This window comes from Branchiostoma floridae, chromosome 9 (genome assembly GCF_000003815.2).
Source record: "Branchiostoma floridae strain S238N-H82 chromosome 9, Bfl_VNyyK, whole genome shotgun sequence".
In the NCBI taxonomy this organism is placed as follows: domain Eukaryota; kingdom Metazoa; phylum Chordata; class Leptocardii; order Amphioxiformes; family Branchiostomatidae; genus Branchiostoma; species Branchiostoma floridae.
The window spans coordinates 13,494,549-13,520,366 of NC_049987.1; the positions used below are offsets into that span (position 1 = coordinate 13,494,549).

Here is a 25,818-nt window from a genome sequence, read left to right on the forward strand (position 1 = left end):
TTGTTGTTGTTGTTATAGCTTATTTGACAGGTTGGCAGGCTTGGAGGTTGATTTTATGCTGTCTTTATCTTCTAGTTGTTTTGATTATTTTGATGAAAGAAAATTCCTTTACTTTCCTTGAATCTTGCTGCAATGTGAATAGCCTTGTTTTCTTTTCCACTCTTGAATTGCATACTCAATACATTTTTTGCATGAGTCAGTTAAACCAGATTGTGAAGTGAGTGAAGTGAACTCGTGTTGAAAATCGTCTACTCTCCAACAAACATCAGGTTTGAAGTTTGCTAACACTGTCAGAGAGGAAATTATATGTAACCTTTTTTGTTATAGATTAAAAGTTGCAGAACCAATAGCTAAGGCTGCCATATTTGATTTTCACATTTTGCCATCACAAGCCCTCTATATTGCTTTGCAAAGCCTTCTATAGCTTGTAAAATCAGTAAGCCATTCTCCGCAGAACCTATAATGCCCCATGATACGTCAATGAAGTTATCCATGTTATGAGATGCACAATACAAGTGTTACTCAACCAACTGGATAGATTGTGTAATCGGTCAGATGTGTAAGGTACATGTAGCATCTACTACCTTTATTAGGTAACTGCCCCATGGATCATTGCCCTTTCCTATTACTCAACTTTGACATACAATGTATATGCTTTTTCATAAACTTTATCAAAACGTGATACCCTTGGGAAATTAGAGTGTGCAAAGCAACTGTAAAGCATTCTGGTTGGTTTGATTTCTTGCATTCACTGGCACCACCTTCATCGCTCTCTGCTGTGATGCTGGAAACTTTTAAATTCAGTTGTTGCAGTGTTTGAAGTTTTCCAATAGTTTAGAGGGCTACAGTGTGGAACTAAGCCTTTGTAGCCAAGGCCGAATATTAAAGCTTAACTCTAGGGAAATGTTTATGAATTAGAGAGCTCTGTGGATACTGTAGAATCAATGGGTCTTGAATTGCAGTGGACCTGTAAAATTGGTCCAGTCCGATTGAACTGACAAGAACAGTACAGGAGCTCATAGATCAGAGCTTACAGCTTTTTCTCTCGCTCAGTGAGGTTCCTTTACTGCAGAAATTGCCTTGTTTAGTGAAGCACTCCTGCAGCAAAGTGTATTAGAGTTCTGCGCAGTCATGTCTTCACTTGGGTGATTGTGTTATATCTCGTTTCACAACATTTCTTTCTATCAAACAGCTCATTTATTTCACGGCATTTCTTCTCGTTCTGCTGTTTATGTTTGAGCTGTACTTCTCAAGGCTCTCTACTGCAAATGTGTGTTCAGTGATTCTATGAGCTAAAACTTATTTATTCTCATCCTCCATTTTGGCAATGACTCAGGGGCGGAGACATTTTCTTTAGTATTGAAACTTCATTTAAGACTTCATCTATTCAATGATATTGAAAATTCCTTCTAGAAGTAAAGACAACAAGACACTGAGTGGGCTTCTTTTCTTCAGAGCAAGACGGCACTTCCCTGTTATTCTTCAATCCTCAGATAAACATTTACATCTTATATTAGTAATAACTTTGTACAAAGGTCATATACAAACTCCTACCATGTCAGCCCAGTGAATACTTGCATCATATGGCTGACATCAGAATATGATACTTGCATGATAATGGATATAAGAATATACATTTAGGTCGAAACCAGGTACAAAAGTGGCAAGGTAAAGAAAGGAATATAGATGGATGTTATACACTTTGAATGGAATGCTATTTTCTGCAGTTGATTGGACTATATACTTTATAGCTTTACCTGGATAAACTGCATATCAATGAAGTCTTTGTGCTAGAAGCCACAGGAAGTAGGCCAATATAATGAAAAATTGTAACAATGGTCCTCCAATGATATCAACAATGGCACAGTTCAATGTACAAATCTTCATATTATTGTAACAGACTTGATATGCACTGTGATATAGTTTGCAGAAGTTAAGGGAAATGGTTTAATTAGACATGTATTTCTGGCCATCACTGGTGACCTTTTTTTGTTCGAAAATTACATTTTTCAGCATACTCTTCTATATCACTTTGCTTACTTTGGTTTCATAGAACCTTTCCATTGCAGCATATACATTACAATTAAAGCATCAACAGCCTGCTGACAAGGATGTAACAACATTTGACACCAAACATTGGACAAGAACCTCTGTCGCAACTTTACATCGAGTCATTATGATTTCCATACTTTTTAAGAGCCTCATCTACCAGATTTAATTTTTTTACAAGAACACCGGATTTAGTTCTGCCGTTGAGGTTCTATGTATTACATTCCAAGTAAAATTCTAGATCTGTACATAAAAATACACTTGCATCGTAACCCAGATTTTGCTTGACCAACTTGCGAGCAGTGCAGATATTTGCTTACATACTGTGGACAAGAAGTCACGCAAACTGCCATCACCACAAGCAGGCTCACAGACACCTTCGATAGATAGTTACGGCTTGGGTCTTTGCGGTGGTTTGCATTACAATTGTCATAAACACGTCAAACACCACTCATCTTTTTGACGATGATGACGTACATGTGCTGCAGATGAGTTCAGCATAGACACCAAACAAGTCAACAACATAGTACAGAGCTAAAACTGACTTAACACAGAATCGCAACTATCCTTCTACAGTCTTCTTCAGAACAAACTGACCAATGACCTATGTCACGTGACCTTACGCACACATGATGTCAGTAATTTGTGTCAGGAAGTTTATACTACCCGCCGATGGTGCCCTGATGATTGGTCATGAAATTTGAAAACGACTTTAGTAGGACAGTTGAAAATCCGATATTCTTACTTGTGTTGGGACAAAGTTTAGTTTTGAACTATGTTCGTGCACAGGTTGACTTTCAGTCTAACTAGTAACAACACTGCTTTTCAGACAAACTGTAGTCTTCTTCCTCTATCGTGACCTGCCCATGGACCCCATAGTCTTGTTGGGGCCGTATCTGACCTATGGTATAGAGTCGTAGAAACTGTCCGACCTACATGAGAGGTATGTCATGATATGTGGTCATACGGCTTCGTGAATTAAGGGTTACTGGGTTGTTAGTAACCACAGCGGGGACTATATCAATTATAGATATCGATGGCCTTAGACTTGCGTCCCCTCCATTTCTTTGATGACCACCCGTGACTTCACGTAGCTGGGGTCTGGTGAGTCATCCGTGGTGCACGTGCCGTTCACGATGATAGTGGCGTCGTTGTCGGTTCCTTCTACGTCGTCCAAATCTATTGTTCCTGTGAAAATGTTTGAAAAATGTGATAAGTAGATGTGCAATACAAAGAAGCTATCCAAACATTATTGAATGCAATGGGATAAACACTACAAAGCAGTTTATTTGGCTATACTCAATTAGAATTGAATGAAGAGCTCACTGAACTGAGCGTTTCTAGGATGCGCCTGGCAATTGTGAAGAGTCCAATCCAGTAGAATCTCTCTAGTAGCAACCCATGTCAATTACATTTTGTGCCGTTACCAGACTTTGTACTTAAAGTTTGCCATCGCGTAGAGGCCAGGCATTAGGACGTACCGTTGACAACTTTTTTGATGTCGTTTTCTGTGCCGTTGGCCATGGCGTCGCTCTTTTGGACTTGGCCGTCTTGGGCGTGTTCCATGGCCGCCGAGAAGCTAGCAGCCTGAGGCCGGGTAACTGCCGGTGAGAAGTTGACTCCGGTGATGGAACCAGGACGCTCTGGAACCGTACCCTCCGGTGTTGTCACCGTAGGGTTTCTCATGGACGTACCCTGGACGTTCATGTCACTCTGGTTCACGAAGTACACCCCGTAGAGCTTTGGCGAGAAGTAGCAGATGAGGGTGGTGAAGGCGTTCAGGATCATGGCCATGCAGGAGTAGACTGTTCGGTAGCGGGCGGACTTGGCGGTGAAGAACGTCGCGACGAACGCCAGCCAGATCACCAGGGTGGTGTAGACCTGGACAGGGAGGGAATCGATCCATAGAAATGTCAATTTACTGATTAATCCTTTCCATCAGTATAAACCTTGTACCATACTTGTGCAGTTATGTAATAGACTTGTGGACATATGATGGCCGGAAATAATCCAATGAGCACATAAGAAGATGAGATCTAGATACATGTATAAAGCCATTTCGCCCTTCCGTTTATGAAATACTGAAAGAAAGTTGACTTGCCGTTTGAAAGCAAAAAGCGTTTACCAGAAAGCAAATCTGGATTCATCCAGGCACATGATTGATCCTGATCGGATCCACTGAATGGAATCCACCGTTCAAATCAGACCTAGCGATTCGGGAGCAATCCCGTGTCTGGGTGATCGTGGATCCATATTTGCTTTCTCGTATGAATGGTGTAAAAGTGTCCCTTATTACTAAAGTCAAACGGCACACCAGATTGACAAAGCCTGGTGTGAAATGGTTCTTCGTCTTTTTTTTTTTTAATTTGATTTTCGACAGACAAGGGCAACGTGTCACTGCATTCAAGTTTACTAAACTTAACAGTGCCACATACAAAGTACAGACAGAAGGTAAAGGTAGTATTTTACGTACCTGGAAGCTGATGAAGCGGGACTCGTTGTAGTTGTCTGGCAGGTTTCTGGTGATGATAGCGTAGTACGTGCACACCAGCACCAGTAGCACGTTGTAGACCAGGGTGGCCACCAGTTCGTACACGTGCTGTTCACATTGCAGTTCCACAAGCTTCTCTGTAAGTACCGGCATGTCCTTCTTCACTGACGTCGGCGACACCAGGATGAACCCCATGCACGTTAGTATGACCTGCAGAAAACGTGTTAATAAAGTTAGAGGTCAGTTCTGGTCTTCTGTAGCTCGTAGAATCAACACGTAGTGATTTTTTGTTAGTGACAGGGTAGGGTTCATATCAAATGTGAGCTGATTATTGTACTAGCTTCCGTGTGATTAAACTCGCTCTGAAGCCAAACGTGTTAATAAAGTTAGAAGTCAGTTCTGGTCTTCTGTAGCTCGTAGAATCAACACGTATTAGTGATTTGTGGTAACTGACTATTCTCCAAGCAGAGGTTGGGTTGCGGAGATAGAAGTGGTGGGGATTTAATTTGTACCGGCTAGGGGGTTGGGAGCTAGTCGGTAAAAGTCCCGACCACTACTAATAGTTACTGACGGCGTAGGGTTCATACAAATGGTGAGTTGAGCATTGTACGAGCTTTCATATGGGTAAACTACTTTCTAATAGCCACGGCACCTAAGAATGACATAACGTTGTAATGATGTAACATTGAGGATAGCCCCCGTAAGGAAACCCCCCGAGGAATGATCTATAAGGGCTTTTCTCATGGTGGTCTAGAGAAATTTCGTGGGCATGCTTGACCTTGTGCCTATAAAATCTGGTCTGTGTAGACCCTGGCCACAGTTATATCCTTTTGAGTTACTGCAAGAATTGGCTCATGCCATGTATACACAACAAATGATGGATGGTTGAGATTAGCCTATGATTAAGGCCGCAGTGTACCGATGACATGTACGACCTTCAACGCCCAGGTTAAGTCCATCCAATAAGGTTACAGATATGTCCGTATACTGACCTGAACGACCATGAGCACACAGGCGATGACGACCTGTGCCTGGCTGCTGATGAACTTCGGTCTCTTCACGGATCTTCTTCCACTCCGGAAGATACGGTACACCTGAAACATGGAAACAGGTATGGTTTTGAGATGTGGGTTGCGTGTTGCTGATACCATCAGCATCATTAAGACGAACAGCAAACTAAGGAAATGGACCAAATACATGGACTATGGAGTGATTACTCAAGAAGGGGGTCACCCGAGGTGATGGAGCAAGTCTATCTACGCGGAATGAGCGAAGTAATCGCAACCCAACTGAAGATGGGAGTTCTCACACCTATTTGACTTAAGACATTTTTGGACATGCTAGAGGGAGGAAGACCTCAGTGGCTTTTAAGGTCACCCCGCTAACGTAAATAGAAGAAGAAGCTGCTCTGTACGATCATCGTTTTTAATGCTGATTCGCAACCTTAGTAACTACTAAGGTCAATGTCCAACTTTTCATATTCGAACAGTTCTCAGCTTCAAGATCTGAGTGTCTTTGTACCAGAAATCATTTAGTAATAAAATAGATTTTATAAACAAATGTAACAAGATGTATTCACACTCATACCCTCTGACGTGTTTAAAGTACTACTAGGTGTCAGAAAGTTTGCAATATTCTAAATATATAGCCGCAATTTACGTTTTCCCAATGGAATATCAAATTTGCGACATTGTCATCACCTGTGCACATTTATCCTTGACAAAACGCTCAACTTAAGCACCCGTCTCGTAATAATGATGGTATTCTGGCGCGGCAGAGTGATTTGTGAACTTATGGGATTGTGTAGATAGCACAGTGTAACATTTAAACAGCACATAGAACGCGTTATCGCCTGCTTTCGATTATGACTTGCACTTTTGCTAGCGTCATTCGTATAATTTCTGTGTACAGAAAATGGGGATACCCATTATTTTCTGTCCCCAGGGGCCTTTTGCTCCAACCTGTGCAAACAATTTGGTGATTTATTTTTACATTTCAACGCGCAATAGTGATGATTTACAAGAGTAATACCCATAAATTTCCATTTCAGAAGAGAGTTATAGGCTTGCATTCCACAAAGCTCGATGTTTTATCGGAACCTCGAAAAAAGGTCTTATTTTTGGTATTGACGTTATTTATGCCTTTTCACCGTTTAATAGAGCGTTTGGGAATATAGTTTGCTACGAGCAATGTTGACAGTACTGAACTTTATCTTTGCTCGTCTGGGAATGAAACTTGTGTTGTTATTATAGGAGGCAAACAGTAATCTGTAGCTTTGATGTAGGAATGAGAAAAATGGTCACAAAGTAAGATGGTTACATAACCAAGGTATCTCGTTGTTGCACCCGGCAAGTGGAAACCACTCATGTTTGGCGCATCTTTAGTACCCCGTGGGGTTAGACGTAAAATGGGTCAAATTGATGCTCAAAGGCCCGAGAAAGAAAGATGATTGATCTTCATAGATACTCCGACCGAGGTGTCATGGGGCCATCAACTAAACATTATAACCCCCGCAGCGCGGACATTTGTAAACAGCACAATACAAATCTTAACAGTGCATTGTTTTACGTTTCACAGCAACCATGGTTTTTAGAGCAGAATGGTTGCATTGGGTCGAAATAAGAGTTCGACAAGAGTTTAGCCTTATTTCAAGGATTTGGAACGTTAACGTATACATTACCTTTAGCGACGTTTCGACGCCAACGAATTACATTTATAATTTACTTTGAAGTATTCTAGTTGCCAGAGTAGTGGATTAACGTTTTTGTAACAATTAAACTATCCTTCTGCAAGAGAAGGGATGAAGAGTGTGGAATCCATACACACCAATAAGACTCTAACATTGTATCTGAATTTTACCAGAATAGAGCTTAATGGGGTCTGGTAATGTATTCAGAGTACGTCCCCGGGGTTTTGAGTGCTTTCAGTCCTTGTTCATACCTATAACAAGGTTCGACCATTTTGTCGGCAAAAGCCTATAATCAAATGAAAATAGGAAGAGATAGATACGGTGGAATATTTGACACTAAGGTGTCTGTGATGAGCTGACATCGTAAGACCTCACCAACAAGCCTCTAATGTCTGTACATTTGGGGGTCAACAGATAATACTCTCCCATCCTAACGAGATCTTTTCTCTTCGAGTAATGGTTTGTTTGAGGTCACTTCAGTTGCTTAAATGTTTTTTTTGATGGTGTGAAATGGGGAAACAGGATTAGAATCGAGGTTATGCCGATACATTGCATTATTCGTGACTCGTTCCCTTTCATCAAGTTATGAAAATTGAAGTAAAAACTTCTCAACCTCTGTACTTCAAGTTTAAACATTAAGACAGCAGGCATGCGCACAGTAAAACCGTACAAACATCCATGCCGACCTCAAGTTTGAATTATATTTCTTCAAGACAATTTCACATGGAGGTCAACCTTTCTAATAAGTTATCGTAAGCAGCTGCATTGACCCTGAAGAAGGCAACAGCGTTCGTTGACAATTTGATCCGTGTATACCTTTCTGTTAGAAGAAAGTTAAGCATTGTACTATGATTATTTCCCAACACAGATGAGCTTCCATGATAAGCAGCCTGGAAGTTTTCATGAAAAGATTAATCATGAAAGGCAGCAGGCATTCCCATCGTAATGCCGTAAGGAACAATGTCGGTATCAGGAAAGATGGTCCTTGACTTGGTAATGCCTGCATTTGTCCAACCACTGGCGCTTGTCGTTAAAGAGATTAGGCGAACGGAAAGTGTGTCAATGAGAAGCTAATGGTTTCACAATCCCCGTAAATAGATCCTTCAAAGTGCGCTGCAAATCCTTTTAGTGGACTTCTATCAGAATCCCCACCGAAACTGTCAAGAAGAGTAATGAGGTTAGGGAAAACAGGTTTTAAGGGATTTCTGTGGGCATATGCTGATGGCTAGGGACTTTGTTTGTTCCCACACGTCCATATGTACGTCCACTTTACTAGTATAATGGGAATCCCTAAGCAGAAGATCAATTGTAGATCGAATAGGTTGAACAGAACATCTTTGTCCAGACACAAAATTATTCTGAACGGTCGCCATACATACGTACTAGTATTCGTTTCAGTCTTTGTAACATTTGCAAACACAGGCCATGACTATATAACTTTTCCATATTTCATGACACTCCTATACATTTCTTTGCAATTTAAGATCCAAATAGGTATAGAAGTCCAATTGGTGTTTATCGTAGACTAGACTACAGATATGTATATCGAGTGTTTGTATTTGGGCTTAATAACTTGGACTAGTTTTGAGGGGTACAGAATCAACCAATCACTGACGTACAACCGTTTGCCTTGTCAAAGTTTTGCTTTAGTATAGGTGACCTCAGATAACCGGCGGCAAATCCCCTCCAAACAGATATCCTCCGTTAGCCATAAAGACCTTACGGGCATCTTTCCGGGGTTTAACTGGCGAAAAGGCCCATTTTGTGAGCCTGCTGAGGTTAAGAGGTGGGTAAAGGTATAATAGAACAGGGCCGGGGGTATTTCTCAGGGCATCGTAAAGCAAGGAAATGACATTCAGGGACTCGGCGGGCAGCGATGCAGACTCCCCTGTGCGCGTTTAGCCATCTTGATGGATGGACATTCCACAGAGTGGACAAAAGTGAAACCATCAGTCATGTATTACGGCCACTCAGGTCAATACACGCCGATTCTATAGATGTATATGCGGGGAAAGTTTTACGTGAGTTTCATCATCAGCTTTTAAACATTTTATGATTTAATTTTGGTCCACTGATAGTAACAAAACACACACACACACATACATACATACACACACTCAACACCCCACTTACGCGCACACACACCACCACGCACAAACACACACACTAGGGTGGGAAATATATATATATATTCAAAATATATTACCTCTCAGGAATTGTTAACGCGTTGGTTCTGCAATATATTAAAGCTTAAGATATTTAAGATATATTGCAGTACCAATATCAAAGCTAAAGAAGTAATATATGTGAATGAAACGTTGGTGATTTGGCTTGCTGCAGATTTCCCGCTTACTTACACAAAGAGCCCGCCCTGATATACACCCAGCCATTACGTAAGTCATTTTAGACAAGTTCAAGGTAGACTGACTGATTTGATTGCCACGCACTCAAAGTTTCATCTATTGTACCAACAGGATTCTCATGTTAGAGCTTTCTGTGATACATTTCATATGAGTATTGTGTACTTCAATTACCCCTGGGGCTTATGTAATGCCTTCCAAATAAGCCTGTCATAACGTTGCCTTCAATAACGACCGTTTGGAATGAGTGAGGGTTCCACATGGTTAAGTACTCTGACCAGAGAGGCTGAGCCCTGAAACGAGGTATGTTATCAGGCAGCTTTCAGGTATTAGACCCACTGAAGCCTGGTAAATTGACTTCCTGGTGTCGTTGTTGGAGTCTTGATAGCTCTGCAGATGGATTTCGTGACCTTTGCAGAATTAGGGGTCGCTGTGTCCGTGAATACGACCTTGAGAAAGTACGTTTAGGACTCAGAACTTAAGACTATCCCAGTATCTGGAATCAGAATCTCTTTTCGTTTAACTTCCAAGACATTGTCAGAGAAGATGTCAGAAGCTGCTATTATTTCCGTGCGTATTAATTAGTCTAGACTTGCATATCAATAATATAGTTACAGACATCAGTTTTACTGTATGCTTAAGTTTTGAACAATTGTTTGGTTTGCTTGCAGTTAGCCATACTGATTCAGAATAACTTCGCTATCATTACTATTTATCGAAATGGTTCCCCAAGCCCATGCTCACATAGGAACGAAGGATATTGCATTTTGTCACAGTATGTGTATGTTCAGGAAATAGAATTAGCCAATCTTTACTCTACAGTTGCTTTGAAATAGTGGAACAAGTAACCTTTTATATTGTCAAAGATGCGTAAATAACATGCCTTTTTTATCATGAACATGCAGAAAGTCCGTGAAAATAATGTATTTCTGAGTGTTTTTGTAAATTGGTTTTTCCATGATCCATAACAATGAGATATGTGTGTTTTGAACCGTAAACGTTTCACAGTTCGCCTCTTGTAATCATGCCAAACAACAGTGTCAATGGCTTAACAAGAAACTACACGCATCGCAGTCACAACCAAGCCAGGGAAACTCAATGATCCATTACTGTTCAGTAACCATTACAAGCTGAAATTAGGGACGCATATTAGATGCTAGCCTCCACCAGGCCTTCCTACGGGGGTGCGGGGATCGTAGAATTCTCCCCAAAATCGGGAGTCAGTCCACACTAAGGTAAATGTTTCCCCTCCTGCAAGGCCGGCCAACTCCTCTGATAGCAAAACTCCCCCTGGCAAATTATTCTCCCTAAAGTCAGTCTGGTGGAGACTAATTACATACCATGTTATTCGAAGCCGTAATGACCCATTCAACTTGAACATTACGTATTTCAAAATCAACCCTTGGGTTGACTGACAGCAAGGTCAGGACGATCGTTAATTACCTTTACTACATGGAGTTCGAAAGGTAACGATTTACAATAACCTATACAAGTAAATTCAATGGTAACCTTAATTTACATGACTCAACTCCATAAGGCCATTGAATAATCTGTAAGAACAATGTTCAGTTCTATGTTTGAGGCTTGGATTTCCTGAAAGATCATCGTCAATGACCAGATAACGAAATTATGTGGTTCGTTGAGTTTTACCAAAGGCAGGTAGATTCCCGGAAGGACTGACATAAAAAGACATTTGGAAATTGAACTGAAGGTCACACAAGGTTGTAAACTTTGGAGATGGGATGGGGGTTGCATCGAATCAATAGAGAAAGCAATGTTGCTTCCGGAAGCAATACATTTAGGATTTTAGCTCTGTTCGCATATGTTCAAAATTTCTACGTTCGTAAATTTTGACCCGGATAGAGGACATGATAGTCATTTTAAACCCAGCTTATTAGATTTAAGATGCATTTCATTTAAATTGCTCATTCTCACGACTATCTACTAATGTATGTAGATACTGAAGTCTTCATCTATGCCCAGTCTCTATTTACCATTAATTTTGTGTACAAAGCCCACATTTAAGCTTTGAATTGCTACCCTGGAAGCCAGACCAGGCCCGGCAGAGAATTTGTTCGGCAGCCAAGGTGGGTTTTCCCGAGGACCTTAGATAATTCTCCGGGGAGAAGTCATGCAGAATGAGAGTTTGCCGGACAGCCTATCAGTTTGCAAACTCTCACCCTGCATGAATCTTTCCAGGAGTGATGATCTAAGGTCCTCGGAAAGACCTGCCTTGGCTGCCGAATACATTCTCTACTGGCCCTGGCTAAACGTCTGGTTTCCAGGGTATGGATTGCGGATTGACGTTCGACTGACGTTGGGTCATAACCTTGAACAAATTGCTTGTGACTCATTTGGGAGATGGAGAGGCGGATTGGATTGGGACGTAAATGAAGATACGGAACAAGGTCGTATTGGTGTAATGATCAATCATGCGATATGTATGGAAAGCTGGAGATACTAAAATGACTGGGGTTAAGAGACTGGAGCTAGAGTTTAAGGTAGTTATTGTTACTAGGCCGACTACACTCTCATCGCAGCTAGGGACTAAATTGTGAGGAGCTTACAATATGCGGGGCTAAATCGTCTGGAGCGGCTGCCATTCAGCCACTCAGGTGACCTCAATACGATAGTATTTTCCCCAGGTTCGGCCATATGACTGTAACGTTGATCCGCCCACACTGGAAAGGTCCCCTACTCTTTTTGATAAGTGAGATCTTTAACATGCTCGAGGTGTGGCCCTAAACGAAGCTAGGTACTTATTACCACCTGAGTGAAGTGAGAAAAGTAAAGTATCCTTCCCAAGAGCAAAAATATCGGTGACATATCAGCGGAGTTGAACCCAGACCCTGATTTCAGGTGGGCAGGTTGTTAAATACTTGCTTAAGTCAAAATAACAAGATTGTGCCTTCAAAAGACAAATAAAAGCGCAGTCCGGAATTCATGTCAATGGAGGTCGCGCAGGAATGTCAGTGGAAACGTGTGAGCAAGGTGTGACGTCAGATAAGTTGCAATGAACCAATCGTCTGATTGACCTGGATGAGTCAAGTGGTCAAAGCCAATGCTATGATTGGTTAGGATTGAGTCGTAACCAGATAGAGCCAAAAATGCGGACGATAACAAAACAGTTTCTACATTATAGGTGTAAGGCCTACGTCACATTTCCAAACCGGGGCCCGGCCGGGCATCTTCTGGGAACAAAAAAGATGATATAAAAGACCAGACGTAAAGAGAATAGTCCTGGGCACTCTTTGTGTATAATTTACGTAACATATATACGTATATATTTCTATTTTTCGTTTCCACAAAGAGCCCGGTAGGGCCCCGTTTGGAACTGTGACGTTAGCCTACGACGCGACACTATAATTGGATGCTGTTGATAAGATGGCGATGAGTTGTGTGCCCTGTGGTCATGTTAATTAACCACACGGCTTTCCACTTGTCTGATAATGATACGAATCATTGCTTATTAGGTTCAGTCGATTCGTTTAATTGAATTCAGTGTATCCTCATCTTTCAAACATCTTGACAGAACTGGGACGACATGTCCGATAATGGCTGGAGGGTTTCTAGTTGGTCTCAATGGTCACTTGAAATTACAAAACAATGGATGATGTATTTTGGATGGTCCATGTCCATTCATCTTTATATATCAAAGGTGCATGATTTGTCATTCATATCTATTATCAAATATCAAAAGTCCTTTGGGAAAAAGAACTTCGTACAACAGTGCAAAAACACTTAGATGTTTGAAAATTGTTCTGAAAAATGCCATACCTGTACCGTAATTTTCACAATATTTCCAACGTATATAAATAAGTTCAAACATGATCAAACTTTCATTTTCGATTGTTTGAACTATTGTGACTTAAACATTCTTTCATTTGAAATAGTTTAAATATATTACAAGTATTATTTTAAACCCTCTCGGTGACTTGAAATAAACTCAAAGCGGGACATGGTACAAACTAGTTGCCGCAGTAAGTTAATACAGTGAAGTGCTCGTACATCTTGTTGAAAGATTTATGATGACGCCCTTTCTGCTTCTTGCCTTTAATGTAAGATATGAAATAAAGTAGTTGATGTATTCTAACATAGCTTTGAAAATCATCCATCTAAGAAGGATACGTATAAAGAAAAATGATCCGTAAATAGTACTATTCATCATGTAATATCAGAGGGCTTTGATTTTACAATAAGGCCACAGCAAATAAATTTAATGGATGGCATCCTTTGCAGACTGCAAAAATAGTGCGATATGGAGAAAAAAAACAAGATGGGTGAAAAAAAAACAAGATGGCTACATTTTCAAAAATAGGCACCATAAAGTTGTTATGAATGTTGTAACAAGAATTTAAGGGACAAAACATGATATTAGAGCCAACAAGGCATTCATTCCTGTATTCAAGACATGTACTGGTGTGGTAAAAGTGACACTAGTGTGGTGGACTGGCATCACCAACAAAGTTGGTAACCACACTCATGGCTTCCACGTTGGTGTCACTTTTACAACTATCCAATAAGTTTCATTTCTACAACAGTACTACAGTCCTGGGTACCTCGCAAGTGTCACTTCTACACGTACAATCATTAGGCTACAACAGAACATATTTGCTCATTTTGGTACTTTATCGTCATGTTGACCATCCCTGCAGAAGAAAAAAATTCTTGTTTTTTTTCTAAAATCAGGCGAAAATTAATGCGCGCGCTGATGTCATCCATAAAATTTACTTGCTGTGGCCTAACCTAGAAACGTAGATGTGCTGCCTAGGCAATGTTAACCATACCAGAAACATCGTCAGCGAGAAATCGCTGGCTGATGATAGATCTTCCGTATATAACGAATGCCTTGCTGTAGGGTGTCGATAAATACGAGATGAAGTTTATTGAATTTTCCATAACCGAACCCCGTGTCAAAACCATTTCCTTATAACATGTGGATACGCCTGGTCGTATATCCACAGGCGCTCAACTCAGCACCAGTTCTCGTTTGATTTCCAGAAATTCGTTCCGGGAATGCATCTGAAGGATTCCGGAACGAAAAGCTGACGACTAGGAACACCCTCGGTTAGACAAGTTGTGATCGGTAACAATTCGCTTCCGCATGGCTAACTTGATGTATAGCCCCTGTCAAGAATGGAATCGATAAATGCCTGGCACGTTTTTTCATTACAAGGAAAAAGCGCTTTCCTTCCCCCAAAAAAAGAAACTACTTACTGAAGGAACGACTTTGAGTCGGGACGTTTCCTCACGAATTCGCTGACGAAAATAGATTGAAACCGATGTTGTGGTTGTCAAATGACTTTGTAAAATGCATGAGTAGAAATTGGAAACATGGACAGGCATGTAATATATCGCATCACAAAGCTTTCCTTCGAAATAAGAAACTACCTACTAAAGGAACTGACTTTGAGCCGGGACGTTTCATCGTGAATTCGCTGAGCCGGGACGTTTCATCGTGAATTCGCTGACGAAAATAGATTGAAACCGATGTTGTGGTTGTCAAATGACTTTGAAAAATGCATGATTAGATTGGAAACACGGACATGCATGTATATGTACTGCGGACTTCGATCCGACTCGGACAGGTGCTATGAATGGTTGACTACGTGAGCTTTCACCCGTCAGCTGCTGTGATACACGGAATATAGATGGGGAATTTGGGTTAATTGGAAGGTACTTCGAGGGCAATCGAATTCCTGAACAGATTGTCGCTAGCTGGCTGTCTACACATCACTCTGTCTGTAGCCTGCAGCCCTGACAGCTAGGGGCGAAGTTTAGGAAATGATCTAGAGGAAGATGAAGCTTTCATCACGTAACCATGCCATCCAATTTGTTACATAGACAGTAGAAATGCCATGAGAGTTCAGCTAGTTATTTTCATGTCCCAAACGAAAAGGATGACATGACATAACACTTCTTCCTGCATGTTCCGAAATGACAGCTTGTCTTGCTCTCTAAATTGATATTGGATGATATGACATTAGTTTTCTCATGCGACACATTAATCTTCATCACAAGGCTACTGATACTGTTTCGGTAGCACTGTTGGAACAAGGGTACTTTATTTGGAGCTGGTAAAATCTGCTATCTCTTGGCTTGACTTCGCGAACAAGTATTCAAGGGCGTTGTCCACTTTTCAAAACAGCACAGAGGCACACCAACTATGACCATATAAGTTCAGGTGTATGAACATTAAGAAAATGTGGATAAGGTGTATTATTTGGACACAAAAGTTTCATGCTAATGTAATAAACACTTCTTTAGCATGACCCATGCATATGGTAGAGCGATATCGTTGCTACGAAAGCATTGTCTAATTGTAATAGGGGGGGACATTAGTACAAACTTTTTGAAATACGCATCCTAGAATATGGAGATGATCTATATAAACACAGAAATCACAAAATTTAGGCAATTGTAAAACCCTAACCCCCCTGTACATACCCCCTGAAGTTTGGATACCCCCCTCGCTGTGTACTTGTGTGACGTTGCTAAGGTCTGCAAGCACTGACTGCATTACTTCAGTTCTTTTTGCACATTTGTGTAATTAAATGATACATTACACTCCAAGATACCTTTCCATCAGGTTTTGGCTTAATATTCTTAGTTGCCATGGCAACAGGGCAGCAAGAATTGGGGCGAATTTCCATTATTTGGCCCAAAACAGGGAAATCACGGTAGGGCAGTAATTCGACAAGTGCAGAGAATAACAGAGAGTACCCAAATCAACTACACAGTGTCTTTAGCTTCACAAGAATAGTGGTAAAACTTTCAGAAACTCAATGCCAAGGAATTGGGCAACTTCAAAAAGAAACATTGTTTCAAGGTCACAAAAACACCAAGCTTTTTGGCCAAGCTTAAAACCAGTGTTTTTGTATATGTGTTGAGAAGTATGGACAGAAAAGCAACAGTTGACTGTTCTCTCTACTACTAAACTCTCTTGTACATGTACATACTATATCCAAGGCTCAAAATACTTTTTCTGCATACCTGCACTGTTGCAGGTAACATTGAAAATAGCCTGCACCAGACAAATTTTACCTGTACCACTCTGAATTTTGGAAGTATATAGTTCATACTAAAATTGTTCAGGAACCATTGCTATTTTTTCTTTTCTACAGAATATTGTGATAGTGGTAACGTTAACATTCAATGCAGCTAATAACAATCCACGTACACCTACATCATATGACGTTTATGTATAAAAACCTAGTATTTGGGACCAGTGCAGGTTAGGTGCAGGTAGACATAAAAAAATACCTGCACAGCTCCAATTTTACCTGCACAGCTCCAATTTTACCTGCACTAACCTGTATATACCCATTACATGGACCAGTGCAGGTTAGGTGCAGGTAGACACCAGAAATACCTACACAGCTCCAATTTTACCTGCACTAACCTGTATACCCATTACATGGACCAGTGCAGGTTAGGTGCAGGTAGACACCAGAAATACCTGCACAGCCCCAATTTTACCTGCACAGCTCCAATTTTACCTGCACTTACCTGTATATACCCAATACCTGGACCAGTGCAGGTTAGGTGCAGGTAGACACCAGAAATACCTGCACAGCTCCAATTTTACCTGCACTACCCTGCATAAACAGGTAGTATTTCGAGCCCTTATATCTGTCATTGTAAGCAAATGCCTGCGATACTGAATTTCAACGTTTCATTGGTACATCTACTTACAACAGAATCAAAAGAACCATGGTCAAATTTACACTCATTGATGGCATCAATGGCGTGTAACATTGTTCAAGTAGAATTTTAGGTTGACCGCAGATGGAGTTTTCGTGGTTATCGGTAGTGACAGGGCTGTGTTCTTGAGTTGGGTCAGCTTTACACTTACATATCAACTTCTGCTGCTGATGTGAAAGATCCATCTTGGGTTTTCAGGGTTTGTAGTAGGTATTTGTCTCTCTTCCAATCAACAGCAATGTTTGCAATCTCTTTCTCATTGAGTCCTTGCTTCTTAAGCTCCTCTTCATTTCTCTTCCAAGCTATCAGAATCTCTGGTATCCTGCATCCTTTCCTGACTTCTCTACTGTACTGTCTAAACGATCCAGGTTCTCTTCTCTTTTTCAGTACCACTTCAGATTGGTAATTGTGGTTACCACTTGGACAATGGCACTACAGACTTCTTATTTCCTTGTCTGTTGAAACATCTCCTTAGAGATAAACCCAAAGGCTGCATCTTTTACCTCTAGCAACAGTGGTCGAAATACCCACTTGCACACTTGAAAATGTATTTTGGTTGGCGCAACGTAAGTCGTAATTTAAATCCAGGTAGCGGCGTAGCGCAGTGGGCAACCTGAATTTTTTCAACTGGAACACAACTTTTCCCCACCTACATGCATACGTATTTATTTCTTGATAGGATAAAACATAAGTTACATGTAACTACAGGGATGCCTAATAGGGGTGAGTAAATTAAAACGGCACAGAAAATTCAGGTTCATGCAGGTGTGGTTCAGGTCCAGAGGTCCGGACCTGAACCTGGACCTGATTCAGTATGTGAAAACTTGTGATACTCCATTTCGCTACAAGGAAATCTGTTTTGCAGAGTATTTGAGTACCACTGGCGTTTCAAAATCCTACAAGGCTAACTGCCTCTGTGCGATTGAGTGTAAAAATTGGTAGAAATGAGTACAAATTGTCCTGTAGCCCGTCTTGTCCAATTTTGAGTTTGGATCAGTTCATTTTCGCCATGGGGGTGATTTGGAATAGTCCATATTTGCATGGGAAATACATTTGGAGGTTCAGATATCCACACTGATCTCTCCTGAAGTCAAATATTCTGCCAAGGATGCCGAAGTACAATTTCTAAGGCATTAAGCATGTTTGGTAGTATAGCGTTATACTAGTTTAGTACATTGTCAACTAAAAAACTTCAGGGGGCATGTACAGGGGGGTTAGCAATTGAATATTTTCAAAATTTTTACATTTTCATATTCAGATGGACCGTCTCCATATTTCTAGGGGCGTATTTCATCAAAAACTGCATTTTTGCAAAATAGTGTCCCCCCCTAATTGTAACCTAGTAATAACATATATTGTTGTTTACGTACACTAATTTGTCAGCGTGTAATGCAAACAGCGCTAGAAGGGTCTGCAATTTTGGCAGATTGTTTGATTATTGGAAGGAAAAGAAGACCAACGTCCAACGAAGGGTGGTGCATCTTTTTCTCGCGTTTATTTGTACGTCACGTATTTGAAAAAGTTTATATTTTCACAACGATTTCTTACCTGGTTGGTTTTGGTGACGAGCGGTGCGTAGATGAGAGTGAAGTTGAGACCGAAGAGCAGTCTGGTGGTGGTACAGGTCCCGGGGGTCGGCTCCGCCACGAAACAGAACACCACCACGAACTCCAGCATTACGCCCAGGATGATGATATAGGAAAGCTCTCTGTTACAAGCCTGGGTAAAGAACGAAGATTTGAACTTTGGTATGATGGTAAGAGTTAGCACCCGATTGAACACCTCTTGGAAATATTGGCTCTGATTAATGTATCATGTTTCTTCAAGTTCCCTTCGTACACAAGGCAATACCAACAGTACAAAATAAATCGAATAGAATGATTGCCTTCAATAGATAACTTTCGGCAATTCTTTTTTGCGACACCGTCACGTAAACAGGCTTGCTTCATAAATTTACCATCATAATTGGATGGATATCATAGGAAAGCAAATTGCACAATCTTTCTAATGATATATAAAACATTGAAATTAATGTTGAAACAATGGAAATATGCAAAGTTGGTATTCTACCAAAGTTGGTATTCCAAACCTTTTGTTTTGTGTTCATTAACATATACTCCAGTCGGTTAGAATTTTTGTCAATAAAGTTTCCGACAATTTTGCATTATACACGATTGTATTTTTGGAATATGTTGACGATATCATATTCTACGTGAATGGGGGTATCCATGCTTATTGCTTTATGGTCCTGAAATTGACCTTTGACCTATCAATGATTGATGTCTCACGTATTGCTGATCGGACATAACCCTTGACCTCACGTCAGTCTGAACGCGCCCGTGAATAAACAGTAACGTTGAACTCTGACCTTAACCTTAGTCATAACAATCAGTCATGGCGGAGGTAACGTTTGACCTACATAAAATTCCGTTTACTTACGAAATTTCCCCTCGCGGCAAAATCAATAATTTGAATTATGAATGATTTATGAGTTCTTACTTTGATGAGCTTGTGTTCGTTGTTGATGGTGAATGTGACCAGGGTTGCCATGGTGAGGGCCAATCCCAGGCAGGCCAGGACGACCAAGAGGATGGCGATGCCGTCATGCCAGTTCAGGTGTGTGGCGGGTATTGGTAAACATCTGGTCCGGTCTTCCGGGTCCGGCCACGTGAAGTTTTGAATTTCAATAGACTCCTGAAAGAAAATAATAAACTTGATATGCAAAATGTATGATATGCTGACATTCGCATTATTATATTTACAATTTCTCACACTGCAATACACTGTGCCCTACGTAAGAAAGTAACCGTTAAATGATATAACTACTCCTTGCTACTTTCTTCTACGACTTTTAAAGCCGTGTCCTATACACTAGCCGTGCATTTGTTAAAGGTTAAGCTGATTTAAGGGTGGGTTTCACATTTACATGTGTGCCATCGGGACAATGAGAATGTAAATAAATAATGATAAATGTTATTTTTTTCTCTTTTCTTGTATTTGTTTAACCATGTACTTGTATTCGTTTTCGATGGCAACACTAATATAAGTTACGTCTTGAGTGTGTCGCCACTATGTCTTATGAATATATTTGTTGCAATAAAAAATGATGACGGAGCAATTTACAGCCAATTTCACGGTACATATATAATTGTCTCTGGTCGGGATGCATTAGCAATCATCTATCTGTATTGTGTCAATCAAACAGTAGAGAGGATAATAACAATAAGTGAGGTACGTCGATGAAGGTTAGACATCCAGGTAATACGATAGCCCAAAAAGTAGTTACTCAAGCAACTGGATACGATTTTGGAAACAGTCAGATGCTTCAACTAGCATCCACTATCTTTCGTCAGTGACACTGAAGTGATCTGGGAGAAACTGGTCTTTTATACCCTAACTATGGATGCAAAAGACCTGAAAGCAACTTTGGGTGTCCAATAGGAAATGTAGGTATTGGAATAAGTGAGATATATTTCTGTACCTCGTCGTTACATGCCGTACACGTCTCTGTGGGCATGCCGACGTTCGTGACGATCTCGTTACTCCGGCACTCCGAGCATGTCCAGCAGCAGGCGCTGTCCTTACTGGGGACGGTGACGTACCCGGCCACGTAATCACACGGGTGGCTACAGATGGACTCCGGGGTCTGCTCCAAGGCGCTTACTATGGTCCTGGTGCGGCTAACTGGGCCAAATCTATAAAAAAATTGCCGGAGACGTTTTTGAAGGTTAGACATCCATGTTAACACTGTTCTGGCCACAGCAAGTATAGGCTATCAATGATATCCTATACAGACTGCAAAGATAATGAGATAGGTCAAGAAAACAAGATGGGTAGAAAAACAAGATGACTAAATTTTCTAACTAGACACTATAAACGTTGTAACAAGCAACTACAGTCATCGCTTCCTTACAAGTGTTAAATCATTAGGCTACAATACAACCTACTTGCCCATTTTGGTGTTTTCTCGTCATGTTGACCATCGCAAAAGAAGACAATTTTTTTCTTAAATTAGGGGACAATTAATGACCGCACTGATTTCATCCATAAAATTTACTTGCTGTGGCCTTAGAGATAAATCAATCTCTTTAACTCGATAAGAAACGGAAATCATTTCCGGACTCTCTGAGTGTATGTCATCCATTACTCTTCTTCTAAGGACACGCTCAATAAGAGTGATGGATGCCGCTCAAAACGTCCGGAAATGATACCCGTATCTTATCTCCATCTGTAGTTGTAGAAATTGGCTCGTCTATTGTCAGAGAAGGCATAATTCGTAGATACATAAACGCTCTAACTATGACCATGTCCCGTTAAAACGTTTACTGGACTATTGCCAGTTGTATCCAAGAGGGAGTGCGCTATTACGAACTACATTCAATCCATCTGAAATGTGCGATTTGTAGATAAACGCCTGGAACTTGGCAGCCTTACTGTATCAAACTCCTATCGGCACTTCTTGCTGGTCTATTGCCAGTCGTAGCTAGGAAGCAGTACATGTATGTCATATGTAAACGGATGAAAACGTTAAACTTTCCTTTTGGCTTCTATTATTGATAGACTTTTTGTGTGTTCAGACAAAACTTGGCAAAACGTAAGCTTGGCCATGACGACTAAATCAAATATACAGATCATCGTTATAATGACGGGTTTTCTTATCATTCATAAGGAAACTGCCTATAAATGTATACTTATCCATTATTCGGCACTGATTTTATTACTAAAAATAGGATGGATAAGATATGATCAAAATCTTGATTTCTACCAATTGCAATTTCAATCTTAATTACCAGCTGCAGGAAATGCTACCGCTGAAATTACGGGAAATGGTACGGAATCATCAAATTAACTGAAATCAATAGATGATAAGGATGATGAACAAATCAGCATATAATATTTAGTATCATATTCAACAATATTGATGAGGAGAAGTTAAGGAAAGCAGTTATGGTGCAGTACATGATCCAAGTGCGAGAAGGTCAATGTTCATTATATTCCATAGTAGGTTCTGATACATATATAAAGTTTTTGGCGGCGCCTCAGTGGCGGAGGCATTTTTCACTTTTGACGAAAACGCATTGTGGTAGATTTCTCTACACCCTTAAGGGAGGGTTTTCACAATGTGAAAAAAAGTCAATTTAGAAACACCGCTAGGATCACGTAGTACAGTTTGCAGAGAATGATGCTTGATAAAGCGATGGAATAGAATAATAGGTACATTTCTGTGGTGTCTTCTTCGCTGTACCCCGTCCAATTATACCTGTCAGGAGAAACAAAAACGAAAACAAGCGACAGTTTTTTTGCATGAAATGTATGCATGAATGGATGAATATGCCAAGAATGGATGAGTTGCACAACAAAATATGAATGTTGTAAGAAAATATACAAGAGAGCAAATGGCCGTAAATGACTGCAGCAGTGAACTAATACCTGAGACATATATTTCGAAAATCAAGCGACACTAGTAATAAGTAATCATCAAACAAGTTTGAATAAATTTTTAAGGTCAAGCCAATGGCTACCACCCCATTGTCACCAAACTTTCACTAACTTTCAACCAGAGAAACTTAAGAATTTTTGATTTTTGGGAAGATTGAGTACCTTTCGTCCTTCAGGTTCCAGTAGATCAGACTTCTGTTGACGGAGACGTCATCATCGTCGATATCCCACATCCCAACGCGCACGTACTCGTACGTCCCGTCCGTCCTCCTCTGTAGGTTCTGCAGCGCGTATCTTCCAACGACCTCCCCGTGGTGGAACTTCAGTTCAAACCCACACTCTCCCACAAAACTAACGTTCCGGATGTGTTCCGTTAGAGTCTTTAAGAAATCGCATGTTAAACCACCTGTGATGTTACATCCGGTCGGCACGCCTGGACATCCTGTGCGAAGCATATCGTCCAGCGCATGCGCGAACATGTTGACAGCGTTGAACACCGGCGAGACCACGTTGTCGTTACGTACGACGCTGAATGACATGTTACCTAAGATCTCGCCTATCCAAGGATTGTTCGGTTCCTTGTCCACGGTGAGTGTCTTGAGATAGTTGGCGAATCGTTCGACAGGGCAGGAGTACGGTACGACCGTGAGTGCGCCCAGCGCAGCATCCTCTTGCCCCTTGATTTCCTCTACACTTACTCCCCAGCCGTCACTACCGACCCACACAAACTCTTCTGTGGCGTTGTTACGTTTCGCCGCTGCAAAAACCTGCAATAAACAAGCATTACATAAGAGACTCATTTTAGAACACGGAAAATTTGACTTGTCACTCAGAAAGGAGTAAAGTCCATTGGAATTTAAAACAATGTTATCTAGAATCGTCCGACATTGCTCGAAAGGATCAACATTTGAATGTTGCTGTTTTCACAATATAATTCAAAGACACACTTTTTCATTGTTCTCTGCCACGTTCTTTGTTTGCTTGTTGATCTTTTCTTTAGAAAAACTATCTAATCAGTCAGAAATTTTGTTAAACCTTTGTCGGAGATTACAGTTGACCTTGCTTTCTAGTGATTGATGCCAACACAAATAAACTTTAAAGTTTGTTTGGTTGATTGTCTGTTAATTTGTTTGTTTGTTTGGTTCTTTGTTTGTTTGTTTGTTTGTTTGTTTGCTTTAGAACGAAAATAGAATGTTTTCTCACCTGGTTTGCGTCAAAGAAGTTGCTGAACATGACGACGACTTTGACGTTCCTGTCTCTCCGTAGCTGCCGTATGACGTCGTCATAGTCCGTCCCCAGTGCCGTCACACTGATGATCTCCGCAAAACAGATCTGCACTGAGGCGTCTTCAGCCTCCTTCTGTAACTTTCTCATTCCCTCTATCCCGTAACTGGTGTCGTCAGAGTAAACCAGAGAAACGTATGTCCATTCAAAGTACACCAGGATGTCTATAATAGCCTTGGCTTGTAGCCTATCTGGAGGGACAGTTCTAAAGAATGTCGGGAACAAGGACATGTCGTTCAAAACGTCACTGGTGGCAAAGTGGCTTATGATTGGTAGGTGAAAAAGTCCGAGTAGCTCAGCCGCCATTCTGGTAGAACCGCTGTTTTCTGCTCCTACAACTCCTATCAAATTAGGATACGCTGTCCCCGTGCATCTGTTGTCTAAGCCTTCCGTTGAAATAAAGTTTAGCGTCTCTACGAGTGCCATCGTTTCTGTAGAACAATCGTCGTATATGGCGAACCCCAAGGTAACGTTGGGAAGGAGATCGTCTCTGCTGTTGACCTCGTTCACAGCGTACGCCATACTGAGCATGCGCTGTATAGCGCCCGACTCCCTCAGCACGCTACAGAACGCCCCGCTGCCGCCATTAACGTGTACCGACAACAAACCGCCGAGAGTCACCTCCCCGGCTTGGGCATAAAACTCCCTTCCCCTTCTGATGTGAGAGCTGTGTACACACGCCATTAGCAAACACCCTGCCAAACTTAGCATCCACCACGATACAAAGTCTCTGTTGATTCCTCGCTTCGTGGAGACGTTGGTACGAAGAACGGCCATGTTGCCTCAGCTTAATAGGTCTTTATAGTCTTGTATAGAAGTTAATACCAGGGCTTATAGACTCTGAATCCATACATAGACGTTCAGTAAACATTTACCACAGTAGTAAGACTTACTGCGCCATAAACCTGTCCGAAAAGTATGGCTGATCTCCCGCTAGAGACAAAAACGTTGTGCCGAACGATGTTATACAAGATGATGAGATAACGTCTCAAGTTCTGTTTGCTTGGCAGTCGCACAGTCTTCAGTGCAGATAGTCTTGTTAACCGTTAAGATATTTCATAGAACTCTGATAGTTCCAAACAATAAATAGTAGTCCTCGTCACAAAGTTTCCGGCGTTGTACACATACTCAGACATTCAACACACACTTTACAACGCCTGAAGTTGTTTCTTCAGAGAATATGACAACTGGATTACCTTCATCTAGAGTAATCGGGTAGTCCTTGTAGTTGTGTGGTGATCTTGAGACAGACTTTTTCGGTGTCCACTTGTCATGTACTTGTTCTGTTTAAGGTAATTTAAATATCTAGCAGTTGACGTCAACTATGAGTCAGGTTCCGGCATTCCTCCTACTAATGAGAGTTAACAAATGTCCGGCGGATGTCAACTCGCCATTCCGTTGTTACGTCTTCTAGACCAACAAAGCAATTCGAAGCGTTTCATTTCAAGGTAGGAAAGTCCTCAAGCCTTGCCCTTGGCCCTTATTCATTGACAGCAGTCACATTAACAACAACACGTCGCAAGGCTTAACTCTTGGGTCACCATGACATGTGATTTTGTTTCCTTGGCAAGTCTCCAGTTGCCCCCGTTGCCCGGAACACTTGTTTCTGTCAAAATAGGCGATAGTTTAGTTGCCGGATACGGGTGGACTCCCGGTGACCTATGTTCCTATTCCATAACAGGTGGTGTTATGATACGGTAACGATGGGCCGTGGCCAGTTTCACTAACCCAACAATACTCAGAGACAACATCAGAATAGTCATCTAACCTCCGTTCTCAGTTTTGGATGGCCATTGTGGACG

The 25,818-nt window shown here is 41.1% G+C and overlaps 1 protein-coding gene across 2 annotated transcripts; it reads right to left on the minus strand.

The window, feature by feature from the left end:
* Positions 1-25,749, minus strand: LOC118422613 (metabotropic glutamate receptor-like). Of its 2 annotated transcripts, XM_035830260.1 has the most exons (10): positions 23,936-25,749; positions 22,895-23,499; positions 22,512-22,553; positions 20,775-20,988; positions 19,793-19,987; positions 18,842-19,012; positions 5,533-5,634; positions 4,523-4,750; positions 3,531-3,930; positions 1-3,237 (listed from the first exon to the last, which is right to left on the minus strand). In XM_035830260.1, exons 1-10 carry the CDS (start codon positions 24,791-24,793, stop codon positions 3,092-3,094), a joined length of 2,961 nt encoding a protein of 986 aa, XP_035686153.1. In that variant the 5' UTR covers positions 24,794-25,749; the 3' UTR covers positions 1-3,091. The 2 variants fall into 2 exon arrangements, with proteins under 2 accessions (XP_035686153.1, XP_035686154.1); XM_035830261.1 differs by lacking the exon at positions 22,512-22,553.
* Between the last annotated feature and the right edge of the window lie 69 nt (positions 25,750-25,818).